The following is a 21,020-nucleotide window of genomic DNA, read 5'->3' as shown; positions in this document are numbered from 1 at the left end:
AATAATACACTAATTTAACATCAAATTTTATAGAACCAAATAAAGTTGTATCTGTCAAAAAGAAAGGATAGGATAGAATAGAATAGAATAGGTCCTATACTTAAGTGTGGTTTATGTAGCAAGGAGACGCTGGTGAATAAATTTAATTTTCTTTTTGTGAGCAGTTGTTTATTGGAGGTAGCTTCTGAGTTAAGAATGGGGCCTTGTGTACATTTGCCTTCTCTGACCTAGGACACCTCTGGCTTAGACATATGCAGGTCCTGTGCATGTTGCCCAGATCTCTATGAGTTTTTATGTGCATCAGTTCTTTTGTGTATAGAACTTGTTTTATTGGTTGTCTTCCATTTCCCACTGGCTCTTACAGTCTTTATGCCTCCACTTCCACAATGTTCTATGAAAACTGAGAAGACAGGGGTTTGATGCGGGCATCCCATTTAGAACCGAGTGTACCAAACCCTTTCTCTTTCTGCATGTTGTCCAGTGGTGGATCTGTTCCCAACTATTGTGGAGAGAAGTTTCTCTGAAAATAACTTTTCACAGCCAATCCAGTGTTCCTCTGGCTCCTGCAACCATTGTGTTCTCTCTTTTCTGAAATAATTCTGAGACTTAGGTGCTGGAGGTTTTTTTCCATTTCTATCTCTGTCCCTGTCCCTGTCTCTGTCTCTCTCTCTCTTTCTTATTTTGTAAATGCATCTGTTGGGCCTGGGCTCCCTAAATGTGCAATTTGATTGGTTGTAGTTTTCTATAATGGTATCCTTATACTGCAAAGAGAAATTTTTTGATGGGAAGGGAGAAACACAACTGTCAGTTAATATAGGGACACATATTCCATTGTTCTTACTTAACAGATTTTAATTATTGCAGAACTGTTCCTTTGATTTAAATTTTTTATTGCTGGAAATGTTATTATTTATAATCACATTAACTTTCAAATTAAAATAATAACACTGTCTAGCCACACAACTTAAAAATGCACTGTTGTGAATAGAGTGTCATCTAAATATTATACCTAATATTTAGTAAACTAGTGGGCATATAAAAGATAATCTATAAAAAAGATAACACATTTATCATTTTCTTCTTTATAGGGCTCTCAGGGAACAGCAATACCTTTGCTGAATTACTCCTTTGACCTAAGTTCTTGAAAACTTGCCAAGAAGTCTTTCTTAGGAAGAGCCACTGGAGGATGACCACGTCACGTGATGCTCATGACATTTCAACATAAATTCTGATGTCATGGAAAGAAATAAAAGACATAGAATGCTTTGTTCATGTTCGCAGTTTTTCTTTGTATAAATTTGTGGCATAACTTCCTTTAAAATTGACTTTGACTGAGAACTTAAGAAAGCATCAAGGATAATTCAGTTAACTTCTGAAATTTTTCAAATGAGTTCACAAAAAAAGAAAAAGAACCAAAAGGAAAATAAAAGCTCTAAGACTGACAGGTTCAAATCCATAAATATATTTTCTCCTTCATTTGTGAGAAAATTTGGGAGTTGAATATTTTCAGTCCAATGCGGAAATATTTTGCCTCGTTTTTTTACTACCCACTTTGGCACTCAGAGTAAGTATTTTTTAAATTGTGAAATTTTGAAGCTGTCAAAATAGAGATTATATTTAAAACTTAAAGTGCACATATCATTTGGTACTTACAAAGGTACATTGTGATTGTGACAAACAGAATAGGTGGAGGAGACTTCACCAGGGATTATTCATCTTTCAGTAAAATAAATTTACTTAAAATTGTTTTGAATAGTGAAAAACAATACCCAATAATTATTAGTAGTTATTTTTCTTAACATAGCCTATTAAAGTTCAGTAAAAACAAATATGGTTAATTGCTATTGTAAAAGCCATTAAATTATGATTCAAAGTTGTCTCCTATACTTCTTCATTAAATGTGAAATTTCATTTAGACTTAATGGAATAAGGGTGTGGTTAAGATCTTTTAGTGTCTTTGATTTTAAAAATAATCCTTGACTCTACATGAATTTGTGCTAAGTTCACATTATCTGTGTTTTGCAACTTAGATCTTGTGTAAAGTGAGGGGATAGTATTATCATGTTCATGATAACAACTCATGCAGGTTAAACATATGAAAGGAAATTATTCCGACTAGCACCAGTTTTTTTGGAATTATAACACTCATTTTCACTTATATAAATAATTGTCACTTTGTACATCTATTTGGAAATCTTTTTACAGTTCTATAACATATTATAAAAGTTATAATATGTATATAAAATATATATTATATATAAAAGTACAGTGACAAACATGCACAAAAAATCCTATGCCAAAAAAACCTATGCATTACCTATGATTTCTCATCATTTAGAGTAACTCACTATGAACACCTGGAATCACACAAATAAACCAGACTTCATCCTCTTGGGACTGACAGATTCCAAAGATCTCCAGCTGGTAATCTCTGTGGTGTTTCTCCTGATATACATGGTCACTGTGCTGGGGAACACAGGCATGATGCTGATCATTTATCTAGATGTCCAGCTTCACACTCCGATGTATTTTTTTCTCATCCATCTCTCATTTGTTGACCTCAGTTACTCGACTGCCATCACACCTAAAACCTTAGAGAACCTGCTGACTTCAAACAAGAGCATTTCCTTCATAGATTGTTTTGCACAAATGTACATTTTTATCCTTTTGGCAGGCACTGAATGTTTTCTGCTTTCCTCAATGGCCTATGACCGCTACATAGCAATCTGCAAACCTTTACATTATCCTACCATTATGTCTTCACGATGTTGTCTTGCCCTCCTTACTGGGTCCTACATGATTGGAACTGTGGATTCCTCTGTCACTGTGTTTGCCATGATTACACTACATTTCTGCAAGTCCAACGTCATCCATCATTTTTACTGTGACACATCTCCACTTTTATCTCTGTCCTGCAGTGACACAAATCTAGTGGAAATAATTATATTCATCTTTGCAGGTTCAACCCTTCTTGTTTCCCTGATTACAATATTTGTATCCTACATGTTTGTTCTTTCTACTATTTTGAAGATCAATTCCATTTCAGGAAAGCAAAAAGCCTTCTCCACTTGTGCCTCTCACATCCTTGGAGTCACTGTCTTTTACAGTACTCTAATTTTTACTTATTTAAAACCAAGTAAATCGTATTCCCTGGGAAAGGATCAAGTAGCTTCTGTGTTTTACACCATTGTGATCCCCATGCTGAACCCACTCATTTACAGTCTCAGGAACAAAGAAGTGAAAGGTGCTGTTGTAAGATTAGTGAAGAAGAGACAAGGATTCAGGAAGATAAAATAAGTCAGAAAGATAAAAAGCGGTCATTCACATTGTTTCCAATTGAAACTGTCTATAAAAAGCTACAATTAATTTTACTCTTTCTATTTCTGTGTGTCTTTTCTAATACAAACATTGGCAGGAATGCAGCTTTAAACTTCAGTTTCCCTCACTGAATTTTGAGGAACATATACTAACACATCTATTTTTTTTTCATTTTTATGGAAAATTATTTTGCAAGAGATGAGAATGTGTTTTTAATTCTTACAGTCATATCATATACAATTTCATACTCATTGAACATTTCATTAGACATAATGTAAAGATAATTTCCACAAAGGCTATACTTTCAGACATCATGGATTTTATACTGTTCATGGTCCTATTTGTTAAATACTTCTTGATAAGAAGGTAAGTTAGTATTCAGTTTTTTCAACAGTACAAGATAAATAGTAAGCGCAGATATGTGTGATAAGATAATGGGAGTAATGCACTTAAAGAACCAATAAAATGGTGTTTATCATCAGTAAGAGACTCTATTCCTGACATATTTTAAATGTTCAATGTCATTTCTTGAAGAATAATGACTCTCATTTTATAAATTACTTTCAGATTATTTAATTCACAATCATGTCATTGCCCTAAAAAGAATATATTCCATTGTCTCACTTTGAATTTTATATAAAATTATGATGTAGTATTATGTTATACTTAAGATTAGTGTGTTGGTAACAATCTTAAAAACTTTTAAAGGCAGAAAGATGAGAAACATTAAAAGTTATTGACCAAAGCATTTTACTAATCTAATCAATACATGAGAGTTTGTCAGTGTGAGGCACACTAAAGCAAAACTCCTCAGTACTGTTTTGTAGCATTAGCCATTGATTTGAAAGTGTGTTATTTGATCCTCTCTTTATGACAGCAAAATGAGACAACTGTCTTCTCAATGATTGGGGAAGATAAGTACTGCCTCCTTAGGTTGTTTTAGACATGGTATACTGTAAATCTATCAACTCAAAATCTGCATGCAGTACTGTTGCTTTTGTGTGCATCTATTGAACTTTTGAAACCCTTACAATTGCAATACCTATGGTTAATTTTCTTTTACAGCGTAAATCTTTGTGTGTAAAATAATTTTAAAATAAATTCCCTAAGTAAATGAACATTCGTGGTTTTTTTTTGTTTGTTTGCTCCACCTACAGACTTGTATGTTTCCTAATAAGTCTCTGTATTCTGTCTATGTTTGCTTGTTTGTTTATTTTTTCAGATAATATATTAATTTGAAATGGAGAAGTAACTATAGAAGAATCTGAAATCTCCATTCTAAAATGTATGTTTTTTCAACACTTTCAAATGAAGCCTCCCCCCTTTACTTCTCTTTTTTATAATTTATTTTCTTTTCTTTTTTTCAAAAACTGAAACAAACTATCTGTTTTTCATTTTACATACCAACTTCAGTTCCCACTTCCTCCCCTCCTCCCATTTCCTCCACCTATTCTCTCCACCCCACCCCATATTCACTACTCAGAGAGGGCAAGGTACTTTGCTTTGGGGAAGGTCCAAGGCCCTCCCTACTATATCTAGACTGAACAAGGTTTCATCCAAAGAGAATAGGTTTCCAAAAGGCCAGTGCAAGCAGTGTCTGTGTTTGTTTGTTTTGTGTGTACTTGAGGGTTTGTGGGAGGGTTAGTGTTAGGTGTGCTCCTCTATTGTCCTTCACATTAGTATATTTAATGTTACAAATAATATCTGAATGGAAAATAATCTTTCATTTTAAATAAAATAAATACCAAGCTACCTAACGTCTTCACATTAGAGGTGACAAAAGGACATATGTGGTTATATATTTACAACCTACAATTTATATGAAATGTTAGCCTTTTTATAAATTTGATCATACATACCACTCTTCATATACTTGTGAACAACTTTAAGCAATGATACCTTAGACAATCATGCCATCCCTACCTATGTTTGTGTATTAACATGAACATTAGGTTTTTCATTGAATTTTTTCATTCAGTACATTCTGATTACAGTTTTCCATTTTCCCATCCCCAGACACAAATTTAAAAGTCTTCAATATATCATGAAAATATTGTTCTTGCCGGGCAGTGGTGGCGCACGCCTTTAATCCCAGCACTTGGGAGGCAGAGGCAGGTGGATCTCTGTGAGTTCGAGACCAGCCTGGTCTACAAGAGCTAGTTCCAGGACAGGCTCCAAAACCACAGGGAAACCCTGCCTCAAAAAAAAAAAATATTGTTCTTGATGGAAAATAAGTTAACATAGAAATTCATACAAATTGTCTCCAATCCTAATGACATATTTTAAAATAACACAATCCATCAAACTGATAAATACAAATATTTATTTTGATTATTTTTTAGTGGTTCAGATGCTTATTTACTTTTGTCTTTTCTTTATATTGAATGTAGATTTCTTTCATAAAATATTCTTTTCAGTTTATCTCTATCCTTAATCCCTCACATATCTTCTGACCATCACACTCACACAAATACACTCAATTTTTTCCTCTCATTAGGAAAAAAAGCAAGAAACAATGACAACAATAACAGCAACAAAAGCAGAGTTGGACAAAAAAAATAAACTAAAGAAAAAGTCCAGGAAACATACACATAAAAGTACACACACACATACATTCACACAGAAAATTAGAAATTATAATATATAAACAAATGACCTAGAACATAAAAACCATGAAATGTTTCTTATGAGAGAACATCATGAGAAAAAATAACATACTGTAAAAAATAATATTGAGTTAATTTTGAGCTGAATTTTATTTGCTAAGTGCCGTGCACCACGCCCCGCGTCTGTGCTCCATGCAATACAATACAGTTCGCTAGCTTCGGGCAAGGGGCTGGAGATTGAATACACAAACACACACAGAGACAGACAGACACACGGATGTCTAATCACTGGTACAAAAGCCCTTCTTTAATAATACCATGGAGGCTTAAATACCCAGTAATCAATGGCCAGCAGGTGAAAATCCCATCCTCTGATCCTCTAGGTAAGGCACAGACAGCTTTTCTTTTTTTTTTTTTTTTTTTTGAGTTGAGCGAGTAACTTTATTTATTTATTTTATTTATTTAATTTTTTTTTTTTTTGGTTTTTCGAGACAGGGTTTCTCTGTGGTTTTGGAGCCTGTCCTGGAACTAGCTCTTGTAGACCAGGCTGGTCTCAAACTCACAGAGATCCGCCTGCCTCTGCCTCCCGAGTGCTGGGATTAAAGGCGTGCGCCACCAACGCCCGGCTTATTATTTTTATTATTTTTTTTTTATTGAAAAAAAAAATTTCCGCCTCCTCCCTGCCTCCCATTTCCCTCCCCCTCCTCCCGCCCCTCTCCTCTTCCCCCCACTCCTCTTCTCCTCCCTCTCCAGTCCCAGGAGCAGTCAGGATTCCCTGACCTGTGGAAAGTCCAAGGTCCTGCCCCCTCCATCCAGATCTAGGAAGGTGAACATACAAACTGTCTAGGCTCCCACAAAGCCAGAACATGAAGTAGGATCAAAACCCCGTGCCATTGTCCTTGGCCTCTCGTCAGCTCTCATTGCCCGCCATGTTCAGAGAGTCCGGTTTTATCCCATGCTTTTTCAGTACAGTCCAGCTGGCCTTGGTGAGCTCCCAATAGATCGGCCCCACTGTCTCAGTGGGTGGGTGCACCCCTCGTGGTTCTGACTTCCTTGCTCATGTTCTCCCTCCTTCTGCTCCTCATTAGGACCTTGGGAGCTCAGTCCAGTGCTCCAGTGTGGGTCTCTGTCTCTATCTCCATCCATCGCTTGATGAAGGTTCTATGGTGATATGCAAGATATTCATCAGTATGGCTATAGGATAGAGTCATTTCAGGTTCCCTATCCTCAGGTGCCCAAGGAACTAACTGGGGACATTGCCCTGGGCACCTGGTAGCCACTCCAAGTTCAAGTCTCTTGCCAACCCTTAGGTGGCTCCCTTAACTAAGGCTCTAGCAGGGAAGAGCAGCTGAAGGCCAGAACTCCAATTGGTCCCAACAGCTAAGAATAAGCCGTGCACTTAAGTGTGGTTTTTACACAAAGGACACACTGTTGTAGAAATATAATTTTCTTTTTGTGAGCAGTAGTCAATTGCAGTTAGATTCTGCATTTAGAATGAGGACTTGTGCAAAACTGCCCTCTCTGACCTAGGACCCTATCTGGTTTAGACATGTGCAGGCCACATGCATAACATTAAAAAGCAAACATATTATACACTCTAAACACATTACATACTCAGGGTGGTATTGTTTCTCTTGTTGTTCTTGTTTATTTGTTTGAGGTTCTTTTGCTTACTTTTTTTGATTTTGTGTGTCATTAGTGTTTTTGGAGCATTTTTATATTATTTTTTAATTTTATGTATAATTTTCCAATTTTGTGTCTTCCTGGAATTTTTTCCATGTGTGTTCTATACTGTTTCCCTCTGTTTCTTTAAGTTTCTTGTCTGTTTTCTTTTATATTTGTACTTTTCTTTTCTAAAGAAAGAGAAAGAAGGAATGAAATGGAATGGTTAGGGAAGTGTGATGATCTGATAAGAGACAAAAGAAGGAAAACCATATGTTTGAAATGAGAATATAAATGAATGTTCCATGATAAAAATAATTTCTGGTATGCAGCTACACTGTAAGGTGACTATACATAATACCTATAAACCATTTATTTCAAAAGGAAGAAGAAAGGATTTTGAACAATTTCACTAAGTAATGGCAGCATTTCACATAGCTTATTGTACATAATATATACAACATATTCAATACAATAACAAGTATTGAAATATTAACTTTTATATATTAATTAACATAGAACTAATGAAATTTACATGCAAATATGAAATTCTTTATTTTGTGTTGAAGTTAAGAGAAGTTGAATAATAAACACCCTAATAAATAGTAATATACCTTACATTTTGAGATTATACTATCCTATTATTTTCCCTGCATTTCCTTGCTCACTATCCCCCAGTCCCTGAAAAGTCCCTTCTTATTTTCTTGGTTTCATTGAGTACTTAAGCATGTGTACTAACATAGGATGCTTTGAGGTTAGGAGACTCGGATTAGAAAGAACATGAGGCACTTGTCTCTCAGGGTCTGAGTTGCCGCACTAAAATTTATATTTTCTACTTTGATCTTTTTTTCCTGCAAATTCATGGTATCATTTTTGTATAACTGAACTATATCCTATAGTGAACGTGTGTTTCATTTTCATTATCTACTAAGCAGTTTAAGAACATTTACTTTTTATAGATATTGCCAGAACAACTATAATAAATATGGCTTAGTAAATATCTGTGTGGCATTATGTCAAGTCCATAGTACATATCAAAGTAGTGGTATGGCTATCTCTGTCCAAAATAGAATTTCTATTGTCTTATTCAAATCATGTTTAAGCAGTCATTTTGTTGAGACTTTATGAGTGCAACTTCAGACATCTAAGTTGGTGCCACTTCACAGCCAATCCCCTGTTCCTCTGGCTACTGCAACATTTGAGTTCTCTCTTCGGAAATGATCCTGAGAGCAAGAGGGTTTTTTTTTTTTTCCCCATGAGGACCTAAATTCAATTTTTATTACAAAGTTCCTTGGGAAAGGTAAATTAGAGTATATTAGGTACACAATGGCATAATAGTCGTTCAGTTTGGATTTAAACAGTATTTTTCAAAATGAGATTTTGACTATGGATTCTTGTCTTTTTGCCTAAGAATAAGTGTATAATTTTTCTATAGGCATGTTCATCTTTTCCTTTATGTTAATGTAATACTGTGTAAAACTATGCTTGGATTCAAAATGGTATAATTAATACACTGAATATTAATTTTAAACCATTATCATTAGCTGTATTTAGATTACCAAAAAAGCATGTAAACAAATCTAACACTACACATCGATAGTCACAAATGCTAAGCAATATGTATTATAGACAATATACTGTTTACTATTTCAAATTTACTCCTTTGGAGGGTTTTTTTTCATTTCTCTTCTTTCCTTCCTTCCTTCCTTCCTTCCTTCTTTCCTTCCTTCCTTCCTTCCTTCCTTCCTTCCTTCCTTCCTTTCTTTCCCTTCCTTCCTTTCTTTTTTTCTTTCTTTCTTTCTTTCTAGATGCATCTGTTGGGCCTGGGCTCCCTATCTGTGCAATTTGATTGGATATAATTTTCTAGAATGGTATGTTTCTACTGTGAAGAGAAATTTTTTGATGAGAAGAGAGAACCACAATTATAAGTTAATAATGGAACACATATTCCTTTGTTTTTACTTAACAGATTTTTTGAGACACATATTTATGCATATATATTAGCAAATATAAAGTATATGCTGAGATGTACAGTTTTTATGCTGTAATTTTTTCCAGAAGGTTACATATATAGTTTTGTCAGAAAAAATAAAGTGTCTCTATCCAGCAAAAGGAGATGTCCCAAACTCTCTTTGGAAAGTATACAGAGATAATGCAGTTGAGTTTATCTCCTACCTTTAACTAATGTCTTGAATACTGTGTCTATGTGGTCACTGTTCATATACAGTTTTTTTTTTTCTTTAGAAATCAGCTTCAGACTTTTGCTTGGGTGAAGAAAGAGAGAAGAGTAATTGCCTAAGGTAGCATTCATTGTGAGACACAGATTAAACAATGTGAATTCTTCCAAAGCCTCACATCACACAATGACATTTCTATTGCTTTTCCTTAACAGAGGAAGACTATGAAATATTATCAGATTAGAGGATATACATGAAGTTATTTGACACATTCGAGAACTATGAGTTCAAGACACATCATCTGATTTGGCGCTCCAATGTACTTAGTTTTGTCTATATAAAATTCTTTCTTTCTTTCTTTCTTTCTTTCTTTCTTCCTTCCTTCCTTCCTTCCTTCCTTCCTTCCTTCTTTCTTTCTTCCTTTCTTTCTTTCTTAAAGATTTCTGCCTTTTCCCCGCCACCACCTCCCATTTCCCTCCCCCTCTCCCATCAAGTCTCCCTCCCTCGACATCCCTAAGAGCAATCAGGGTTCCCTGCCCTATGGGAAATCCAAGGACCACCCACCTCCATCCAGGTCTAGTAAGGTGAGCATCCAAACTGCCTAGGCTCCCACAAAGCAAGTACGTGCAGTAGGATCAAAAACCCATTGCCATTGTTCTTGAGTTTTCAGTAGTCCTCATTGTCCGCTATGTTTAGCAAGGCCGGTTTTATCCCATGCTTTTCCAGACCCAAGCCAGCTGGCCTTGGTGAGTTCCCGATAGAACATTACCATTGTCTCAGTGTGTGGGTGCACCCCTCGTGGGGCATCCTGAGTTCCTTGCTCGTGCTCTCTCTCCTTCTTTATTTTTTTTTATTCTTTTTAATTAAAATTTCCACCTGCTCCCCGTTTCCCATTTCCCTTCCCCTCCTCCCACATATTGCCCCCTCCCCCCACTCGCCTCCCCCTATCCCCACTCCTCTTCTCCTCCCCCCACTCCATTCCCCCTCTCTCTCAATACTGAAGAGCAGTCCAAATTCCCTGCCCTGCGGGAAGACCAAGGTCCTCCCACTTCTATCTAGGTCCAGGAAGGTGACCGTCCAATCAGGCTAAGCTCCCACAAAGCCAGTTCATGTATTAGGATCGAAACCTAGTGCCATTGTCCTTGGCTTCTCATCAGCCTTCATTGTTCGCCATGTTCAGAGAGTCCAGTTTCAACCCATGCTTATTCAGTCCCAGTCCAGCTGGCCTTGGTGGGCTCCTAATAGATCAGTTCCACTGTCACAGTGGGTGGGTGCAGCCCTCGTGGTCCTGACTTCCTTGCTCATGTTCTCCCTCCTTCTGCACCTCATTTGAACCTTAAGAGCTCAGTCCGTTGCTCAAAATTGGGTCTCTGTCTCTATCTCGATCCATCGCCAGATGAAGGTTCTAAGGTGATATGCAAGATATTCATCAGTATAGGATAGGGTCATTTCAGGTTCCCTCTCCTCAGTTGCCTAAGATACCAGCTGGGGACATCTCCCTGGACACCTGTGAGCCCCTCTAGAGTCAAGTCTCTTGCCAACCCTAAGATGGCTCCCTTAGTTAGGATATATACTTCGTAGCTCTCTCTCGTTCTGCTCCTGATTTGGACCTTGAGATTTCAGTCCGGTGCTCCACTGTGGGTCTCTGTCTCTGTCTCCTTTCATCGCCTGATGAAGGTTAATATTCAGGAGGATGCCTATATGTTTTTCTTTGGGTTCACCTTATTTAGCTTCTCTAGGATCCCGTATTATAGGTTCAATGTCCTTTATTTATGGCTAGAAACCAAATATGAGTGAGTACATCCCTTGTCCTCTTTTTGGGTCTGGCTCACCTCACTCAGGATAGTGTTTTCTATTTCCATCCATTTGCCTGCAAAATTCAGGAAGTCATTGTTTTTTACTGCTGAGTAGTACTCTAATATGTATATATTCCATACTTTCTTCATCCATTCTTCCATTGAAGGGCATCAAGGTTTTTTCCAGGTTCTGGCTATTACAAGAAATGCTGCTATGAACATAGTTGAGCATATACTTTTGTTGTATGATAGGGCATTTCTTGGGTATATTCCCAAGAGTGGTATTGCTGGGTCCAGGGGTAGGTGGATCCCGACTTTCCTGAGAAACCGCCACACTGTTTTCCAAAGTGGTTGCACAATTTTGCATTCCCACCAGCAATGGATGAGTGTACCCCTTTCTCCACAACCTCTCCAGCAAAGGCTATCATTGCTGTTTTTTTTATTTTAGCCATTCTGACAGGTGTAAGATGGTATCTTAAAGTTGTCTTGATTTGCATTTCCCTGATCGCTAAGGAAGTTGAGCATGACCTTAAATGTCTTTTGGCCATTCGAACTTCTGTTGAGAATTCTCTGTTCAGCTCAGTGCCCCATTTTTTAATTGGGTTAATTAGCCCTTTACCGTCTAGTTTCTTCAGTTTTTTATATATTTTGGAGATCAGACCTTTGTCAGTTGTGGGGTTAGTGCAGATCTTCTCCCAGTCAGTGGGTTGCCTTTTTGTCTTAGTGACAGTGTCCTTTGCTTTACAGAAGCTTCTCAGTCTCAGGAGGTCCCATTTATTCAATGATGCCCTTAATGTCTGTGCTGCTGGGGTTATATGTAGAAGTAGTCTCCTGTGCCCATGTGTTGTAGAGTACTTCCCACTTTCTCTTCTATCAGGTTCAGTGTGTTCAGACTGATATTGAGGTCTTTAATCCATTTGGACTTGAGTTTTGAGCATGGTAATAGATATGAATCTATTTTCATTCTTCTACAGATTGCCAACACCATTTGTTGAAGATGCTCTCTTTTTTCCATTGTATACTTTTAGCTCCTTTATCAAAAATCAGGTGTTAATAGGTTTGTGGGTTAAAGCTAGGGTCTTCTATTTGATTCCATTGGTTGACTTCTCTGTTTCTATGTCAATACCAAGCTGTTTTCAATACTGTAGCTCTGTGATAGCGTTTGAAGTCAGGGATGGTAATGCCTCCAGATGATCCTTTGATTATTGTCTTTTCCAGATCTGTGAAGAATTTCGATGGGATTTTGATGGGGATTGCATTGAATCTATAGATTGCTTTTGGTAGAATTGCCATTTTTACTATGTTGATCCTCCCAATCCAAGAGCAAGGGAGATCCTTCCATTTTCTGGTTTCCTCATCGATTTCTTTCTTCAAAGACTTAAAGTTCTTGTTAAATAGATCTTTCACTTCTTGGTCAGAGTTACCCCAAGATATTTTATGCTATTTGTGGCTATCGTGAAAGGTAATGTTTCTCTGATTTCCCTCTCTGCTTCCTTATCCTTAGTGTATAGGAAGGCAACTGATTTTTTGGAGTTGATCTTGTATCCTGCCACATTCCCAAAGGTGTTTATCAGCTGTAGGAGTTCTTTGGTAGAGTTTTTCGGGTCGCTTATGTATACTATCATATCATCTGCAAATAATGAAAGCTTAACTTCTTCCTTTCCAGTACGAATCCCCTTGATCCCCTTATGTTGTCTTATTGCTATTGCTAGAACTTCAAGCACTATATTGAAGAGGTATGGAGAGAGTGGACATCCTTGTCGTGTTCCTGATTTTGGTGGGATGGCTTTGAGTTTTTCTCCGTTTAATTTAATGTTGGCTGTCGGCTTGCTGTAAATAGCTTTTATTATATTTAGGTATGATCCTTTTATCCCTAATCTCTCCAAGACCTTCATCATAAAGGAGTGTTGAATTTTGTTGAATGCTTTTTCAGCATCTAATGAAATGATTATATGGTTTTTTTCTTTCAGTTTATTTATATGGTGGATTACATTGATAGATTTGCATATGTTGAATCAGCCCTGCATCTCTGGGATGAAGCTTACTTGATCATAATGGATAATTTTTCTGATGTGTTCTTGGATTCGGTTTGCCAGTATTTTGTTGAGAATTTTTGCATCGACGTTCATGTGTGAGATAGGCCTGTAATTCTCTTTCTTGGTTGGGTCTTTGTGTGGTTTTGTATCAGAGTAACTGTAGCATCATAAAAGGAATTTGGCAATCTCTCTTCTGTTTCTATATTGTGAAATACATTAAGAAGTATAGGTCTTAGCTCTTCTTGGAAGTTCTGGTAGAATTATGCATTGAAACCATCTGGTCCTGGGATTTTTTTGGAAGGGAGGTTTTTGATAACCTTTTCTAATTCTTCGTGACTAACCGGTCTATTTAGATAGTTCACCTGATCTTGGGTTAGCTTTGGTATGGTACTTATCCAAAAAAATGTCCATTTCTTTTGCATTTTTCAGTTTTGTGCCATACAGGCTTTTGTAGTAAGATCTAATGATTCTCTGAATTTCCTCTGTGTCTGTGGTTATGTCCCCCTTTTCATTTCTGATCTTATTTATTTGCGTGTTCTCTCTCTGTTGTTTAATTAGTTTGGATAGGGGTTTGTCCATCTTGTTGATTTTCTCCAAGAACCAACTTTTTGTTTCATTGATTCTTTGGACTGTTTTCTTTGTTTATATTTTGTTGATTTCCGCCCTCAGTTTGATTATTTCCAGTCTTCTACTCCTCCTGGTGTTTCTTTTTTTTCTAGAGTTTTCAGGTGTGCTAAGTCCCCAATGTATGCTTTCTCCGTTTTCTTTAAGTGGGCACTTAGTGCTATGATCTTTCCTCTGAGCACTGCTTTCATCGTGTCCCATAGGTTTGAGTACGTTGTCTCTTTATTTTCATTAAATTCAAGGAGGACTTTAATTTCTTTCTTAATTTCTTTCTTGACCCAGGTGTGGTTCAGTAGTTGACTGTTCAGTTTCCATGAGTTTGTCGGCATTTTGGGGGTAGCATTGTTGTTGCCTTCTAACTTTAATCTGTGATGATCTGATAAGACACAGGTGGACACTGATTTTTTTTGTATCTGTGGAGGTTTCCTTTGTTTCCTAGTATGTGGTCAATTTTCGAGGAGGTTCCATGAGCTGCAGAGAAGAAGGTATATTCTTTCCTATTTGGGTGGAGTGTTCTAAAGATGTCGGTTAAGTCCATTTGCTTCATTACCTCCAACAATTCTCTTAATTCTCTATTAGGTTTCTGTCTGATTGACCTGTCCATTGGTGAGAGAGGTGTGTTGAAGTCTCCAACTACTAGTGTGTGTGGTTTGATGTCTGCCTTGAGTTTTAGTAATATTTCTTTTACATAAGTGGGTGCTTTTATATTAGGGGTGTAGATATTCAGGATTGAGACTGCAACCTGATGAATTGTTCCTGTTATGAGTATAAAGTGTCCATCTTGATCTCTTCTGATTGATTTTAGTTTGAAGTCTGTTTTGTTAGAAATTAGTATGGCCACACCTGCTTTTGTCTTAGGACCATTTGCTTGAAAAACCTTTTCCCAACCCTTTACTCTGAGTAGATGCCTGTCTTTGTGGTTGATATGTGTTTCTTGCAAACAGCAGAATGCTGGATCCTGTTTTCATATCCAATCTTTTAGTCTGTGCCTTTTTGTAGGTGAATTGGGACCATTAATATTAAGTGATATTAATGACCAGTGGTTGTTTACTCTGGTTATTCCTATTGTTTTTGGTAGTAGAGTTTGTGTGTCTCCCTTCTTTGAGTTGTGCTGGTGAAGGATCGCTAGATGCCTGCGTTATTGTAGGCAGTGTTGGCTATGTTGGATTCCTTGTGTTGTGATTTTCCTTCTATTACTTTCTGTAGGGCTGAATTTGTGGCTACGTATTGTTTAAATTTGTTCTTATCCTGGAATGACTTGTTTTCTCCATTGATAGTGAACGATAGCTTGGCTGGGTATAGTAGTTTGGGTTTGCATCCATGGTCTCTTAGTTTCTGCAGTACCTCTATCCAGGACCTTTTGGCTTTCATGATTTCCATAGAGAAGTCAGGTGTAAGTATGATTGGTTTACATTTATAATTAACTTGCCCTTTTTCCTTTGCAGCTCTTAATATTCTTTCTATATTCTGTATATTTTGTATTTTGATTGTAATATGCCAAGGGGATGTTTTTCTTTGATCCCGTCTGTTTGGTGTTCTGTATGCTTCTTGAATATTCAAAGGAATATCTTTCCTTATGTTGGGAAAGTTTTCTTCTATAATTTTGTTAAAAATATTTTCTGGGCCTTTGAGTTGTGACTCTTCTCCTTCTTGTATCCCTATTATTCTTAGGTTTGGTTTTTTTATTGTGTCCTATATTTCCTGAATGTTTTGTGATGAAAATTTGTTGGCTTTGCTGTTTTCTTTGATCAGTGCATTTATTTTCTCTATGTTGTCTTCAGAATCTTGATGGAGGAAGGTCATTGGTTAAAAAATAAAGAAACTGCTTGGCCCTCATAGGTTAGAACATAGGTGGGTGGAGTAAACAGAACAGAATACTGGGAGGAAGAGGAAGTGAGCTCAGACTCGATAGCTCTCCTCCCTGGAGTAGATGCGATGCAGCCAGCCGCCAGGTCAGACATGCTGAATCTTTCCGTGTAAGACTGGTGCTACACAGATTATTAGAGATGGGTTGCTCCGGATATGAGAATTAGCCAGTAAGGGCTAGAGCTAATGGGCCAAGCAGTGTTTAAAAGAATACAGTTTTTGTGTTGTTATTTCCGGGGCATAAGCTAGCCAGACGGCCCAGAGGCTGGGGCGGCAGGAACACAGCCCGCAGCTCCCACTATAGAAAATGAGATTCTTTCTTCTATCTCTAGTAGTCTATTGATTATGCTTGTTTCTGTAGTCTCTGCTCGTTGACCTAGATTTTCCATATCCAGCTGGTCCTCATTTTGTGTTTTCTTCCTTTCTTCGATTTCCGTTTTCAATTCTTGGACTGTTTCTATTACCTGTTTGATTGTTTTTTCTTGGTTTCCCAGGATATCATTTACATATTTACTCATTTCATCAAACTTTTTGCTATACTTCTTATCCATTTCTATAAGGGTGTTTTTTACATGTTGTTTAAGGGACTCTATTGCTTTCATAAAGTCAATTTTTTCCACTTCTTCTGTGTTAGGGTGTTCAAGTCCTTCTGTTGTAAGATCATTGGGTTCTGGTGTTTTCATGTTGTTTTTCAGATTGTTGGGTGAATTCTTGCCTTGGCGCCTGCCCATCTCCTCCTAACAATGCTATCTAATGGGTCTTTTAAGTCAGGAACAGGTTTCCCTGCTGACCAAGGGCCCCGCTTACAATGTGCCCTCACTCCGTTTCCTGGCTCCCTCCGTGGGCCAAGATTTCTCTCACCACTCAGAAGGATCTTCAGGACCAGGACCAGGCTCCCCGTTCACCAGGGACCTTGTCCACAAAAGGCCTACCCCTCTGTGGGCCAGCCACCAAAACAGAGAAACTCCCACTGCCCTCTGCCCAGAGCTCCTGACCCAGTGCCCAAACAGGCTATACTGGGTGATCCTGCGGCCCTGCAGAAGGGAGGGGGAGTGAAGGATGGCCCTGGGCACAAGCTGGGGTGTGCCAGGAAGAGAGAGGTCGCAGCAGAGTAGGAGCAGCCCCAGCAGAGTGTATCAGCCCTTACAGGCTAACTGGGAGGTGAAGGGGGTCTGGGAATGCTCCCGTTCCATTTCCTGTGTCCCAGTGTGGGCCTAGAACACTCTTCCCACTCAGGAGGGTCTTCAGGGACAGGACCAGGCTCCCCGTTCACCCGTGGACCTCGCCAATAAAAGGCCTCCCTCTCCACAGGCCAGGCCCCAAAAAACGTACTTGATTTAATTATAGTGGGGCGATCTGCTCTCAGTGTGGGCTTCACTATTTCATGCCTGGACTATCCCCAATCCGCCGCCGCTTCTGTCTGCGTGGGCCGGGGTTCTGCCCCTTCCATCTCTACTTAACAGATTTTAACTCTTGCAGAATTGTTCAAACAATTTAAAATTTTTCTTTCTGGAAATTTTAGTATTCCACAATCACAGTCGAATTAATGAAGTAAAATTTTCAAATTAAAAAAAAAGCTCCATCTAGCCACACTATTTAAAAATTCACCTGTATGAATTGAATGTTATTTAAATATACTATATAAATTTAATGAACTAATGGGCATATGAATTAATATATTGCATTAGAATAACACATTTGTCATTTTTATAGGCCTCCCAGGGAAAAGCAATTCCTTTGCTCAATTACTCCTTTGACCTCAGTTCCTGAAAACTTGCCAAGAAGTCTGTCTTAGGAAGAGCCACTGGAGGATGGCCACGTCACGTGATGCTCATGACATTTCAACATAAATTCTGATGTCATGGAAAGAGATAAAAGACATAGATTGCTCTGTTCGTATTCACAATTTCTCTTGTAATAAATGTGCGGCATAACTTCCTTTAAAATTGATTTTCACAAAGAACAGAGGAAAGTGTCAAGGATAATTCAATTAACATCTGATTATTTTTCAAATGAGTTCAAAAAAAGGAAAAATATCCAAAAGGAAAATGAAAACTCTAAGACTGACAGGTTCAAAACCATAAATATTTTTTTTCTTTCATTTGTGAGAAAATTTGGGAGTTGAATATTTTCAGTCCAATGCTATTGGAAATATTTTGCCTCCAATTTTTTCTACCAACTTTGGCAGAGTAAGTATTTTTTAAATTGTGAAGGCTTGAAGCTGTTAAAATAGAGATTATATTTAAAAGTTAAAGTGCACATATCTCTTGGTAGTTACAAAAGTGCATTCGGATTGTGACAAAAAGAATCAGTGGAAGGAGATAAAACCAGGAATTATTTATATTTCAGTAAAATAATTTTGCTTAAAAATGTCTTAAATAGTCAGAAACAATACCCCATATTTATTAATAGTTATTTGTCTTATTGTAGCCGAATAAAATTCAGTAATATTAATTAGGGTTAATTGATACTGAAAAATCCATGAAATGATGCATTAAAGTTGTTTTCTGTCCTTCTTCATTTAATGTAACATTACATTTAGACTTACTGGAATAAGGGTATGGCTAAGATCCTTTAGTGTCTTACATTTTAGACATGATCCTAGAGTCTACATGAATTTGTGCTGGGTTCACATTAACTATCTGAGTTCTGCAACTTAGATCTTGTGCAAAGTGAGGGGATATTATTATCATATCCACGATAACAGTTCATGCAGGTTAAACATATAAAAAGAAGTTACTAGACTAGCACAAGTTTTCTTGGAATTATAACACATATTATCACTTATAATATAAGTAATTAAGTCTCACTTGGTACTTCTTTTTGGAAATCTGTTTACAGTTCTATAAAATGTTATAAAAGTACAGTAACAAATATAAGAAGAACTTCTATGTCATCAAAAACTATGCATTATCTTTGATTTCTCATCATTTAGGGTCATTCACTATGAACACCTGGAATCACACAAATAAACCAGACTTCGTCCTCTTGGGACTGACAGATTCCAAAGAGATCCAGTTAGTCCTCTCTGTGGTGTTTCTCCTGATATACATGGTCACTGTGCTGGGGAACACAGGCATGATGCTGATCATTTATCTAGATGTCCAGCTTCACACTCCGATGTATTTCTTTCTCATCCATCTCTCATTTGTTGACCTCAGTTACTCGACTGCCATCACACCTAAAACCTTAGAGAACCTGCTGACTTCAAACAAGAGCATTTCCTTTATAGGTTGTTTCACCCAACTATACATTTTCATCCTCTTGGCATCTACTGAATGTTTTCTGCTTTGCTCAATGGCCTATGACCGCTACATAGCAATCTGCAAACCTTTACATTATCCTATCATTATGTCTTCACGATGCTGCCTTGTCCTGCTCACTGGATCCTACATGATTGGAACTGTGGATTCCTCTGCCGGTGTGTTTGCCATGATTACACTACATTTCTGCAAGTCCAACATCATCCATCATTTTTATTGTGACTCATCTCCACTTTTATCTCTGTCCTGCAGTGACACAAATCTAGTGGAAATAATTATATTCATCTTTGCAGGTTCAACCCTTCTTGTTTCCCTTATTACAATATTTGTATCCTATATGTTTGTTCTTTCTACTATTTTGAAGATCAATTCCACTTCAGGAAAGCAAAAGGCCTTCTCTACTTGTGCTTCTCACCTCCTTGGAGTCACTGTCTTTTACAGTACTCTGGTCTTTACTTATTTAAAACCAAGTAAGTCCTACTCCCTGGGAAAGGACCAAGTAGCTTCTGTGTTTTACACCATTGTGATCCCCATGCTGAACCCACTCATTTACAGTCTCAGGAACAAAGAAGTGAAACGTGCTGTTGTTAGATTAGTGAAGAAGAGACAAGGAAGATAAAATAAATCTGAAAGTAAGCGGTCATTCACATTGTTTCCGATTGTGACTCTCTTTAAAAAGTTACAATTAATTTTCTATTTCTATTACTGTGTGTCTTTTCTCATACATAAGTGGGGAACTGGCAGAAATGACATTTTAGATTTCAGTTTTCCTCACTGAATTTCAAGGAAAACATACTAACATGTCTTTCTTTTAATTTTAAAGAATACTAGTTTGTATAGGATGAGAAAGTGTTTGAAATTCTTAGAGTCATATCATATAAAAATACACACTCATTGAACATTTCAATAAATATGATGTAAACATAATTTCAACAAAGGCTAGTTTCATAAATCATGCATCTTATAATGTGCAAGCTCCTGTTTGTTAAGTATTTCTTGATAAGAAGCTAAATTAGTTTTCAATTTTTCAACAGTAAAAGATAAATAGTAACTCTGGATATATATAAGATAATGGAAGTAACGTACTTAAGGAACCAATACAATGGTGTTTATCATTATTAAGAGACTCAATTTCTGACATATTTTAAATGTTCAATATCGGTTTTTGAAGAATATTCACTGGCATTTTATAAATTAATTTCAGATTATTTAATTCACAATCATGTTGTTACCCTAAAAAGAATATATTCCATTGTTTCAAATTTTGAAATTTATACAAAATTATGAAGTAATGTTAATGTATAGCTGAAATTAATGTGCTTTAAATTGTAATGTGTAGGTCACAATCTTAAAAACTTTTTTTTTTTGGTTATTCGAGACAGGGTTTCTCTGTGGCTTTGGAGCCTGTCCTGGAACTAGCTCTTGTAGACCAGGCTGGTCTCGAATTCACAGAGATCTGCCTGCCTCTGCCTCCCAAGTGCTGGGATTAAAGGCGTGTGCCACCATCGCCTGGCTTAAAAACTTTTAAAGACAGAAACACTAAAGTTATTGACCAAAGCGTTTTCTTGGTCTAGTCAATAAGTGAGGGTTTGTCAGTGTGAGTCACACAGAAGCAAAATTCCTCTGTACTGTTTTGTAGCATTATCCATTAATTTGAAATTGTGTTATTTGA

General features: G+C 37.1%; 2 protein-coding genes across 2 annotated transcripts; both read left to right on the top strand.

The window, feature by feature from the left end:
- Positions 1-2,349: 2,349 nt before the first annotated feature.
- Positions 2,350-3,297, top strand: LOC130870195 (olfactory receptor 8H1-like). The gene has a single exon (XM_057762804.1). The coding sequence runs from the start codon at positions 2,350-2,352 to the stop codon at positions 3,295-3,297; it is 948 nt and encodes a 315-aa protein (XP_057618787.1).
- A 15,734-nt stretch (positions 3,298-19,031) lies between these two features.
- On the top strand, positions 19,032-19,967 carry LOC130862992 (olfactory receptor 8H3-like). The gene has a single exon (XM_057752856.1). It carries the CDS (start codon positions 19,032-19,034, stop codon positions 19,965-19,967), a length of 936 nt encoding a protein of 311 aa, XP_057608839.1.
- The last annotated feature ends 1,053 nt before the right edge of the window (positions 19,968-21,020 follow it).

The sequence above is a fragment of the Chionomys nivalis genome, chromosome 2 (genome assembly GCF_950005125.1).
Source record: "Chionomys nivalis chromosome 2, mChiNiv1.1, whole genome shotgun sequence".
Classification (NCBI taxonomy): domain Eukaryota; kingdom Metazoa; phylum Chordata; class Mammalia; order Rodentia; family Cricetidae; genus Chionomys; species Chionomys nivalis.
The sequence above is the reverse complement of the archived record's forward strand: the minus strand, read 5'-3'. Positions and strand labels throughout refer to the sequence as shown.

Coding starts and splice junctions, on each gene's coding strand:
- LOC130862992 (XM_057752856.1), top strand. CDS start 19,032: ATGAACACCTGGAATCACACAAATAAACCAGACTTCGTCCTCTTGGGA.
- LOC130870195 (XM_057762804.1), top strand. CDS start 2,350: ATGAACACCTGGAATCACACAAATAAACCAGACTTCATCCTCTTGGGA.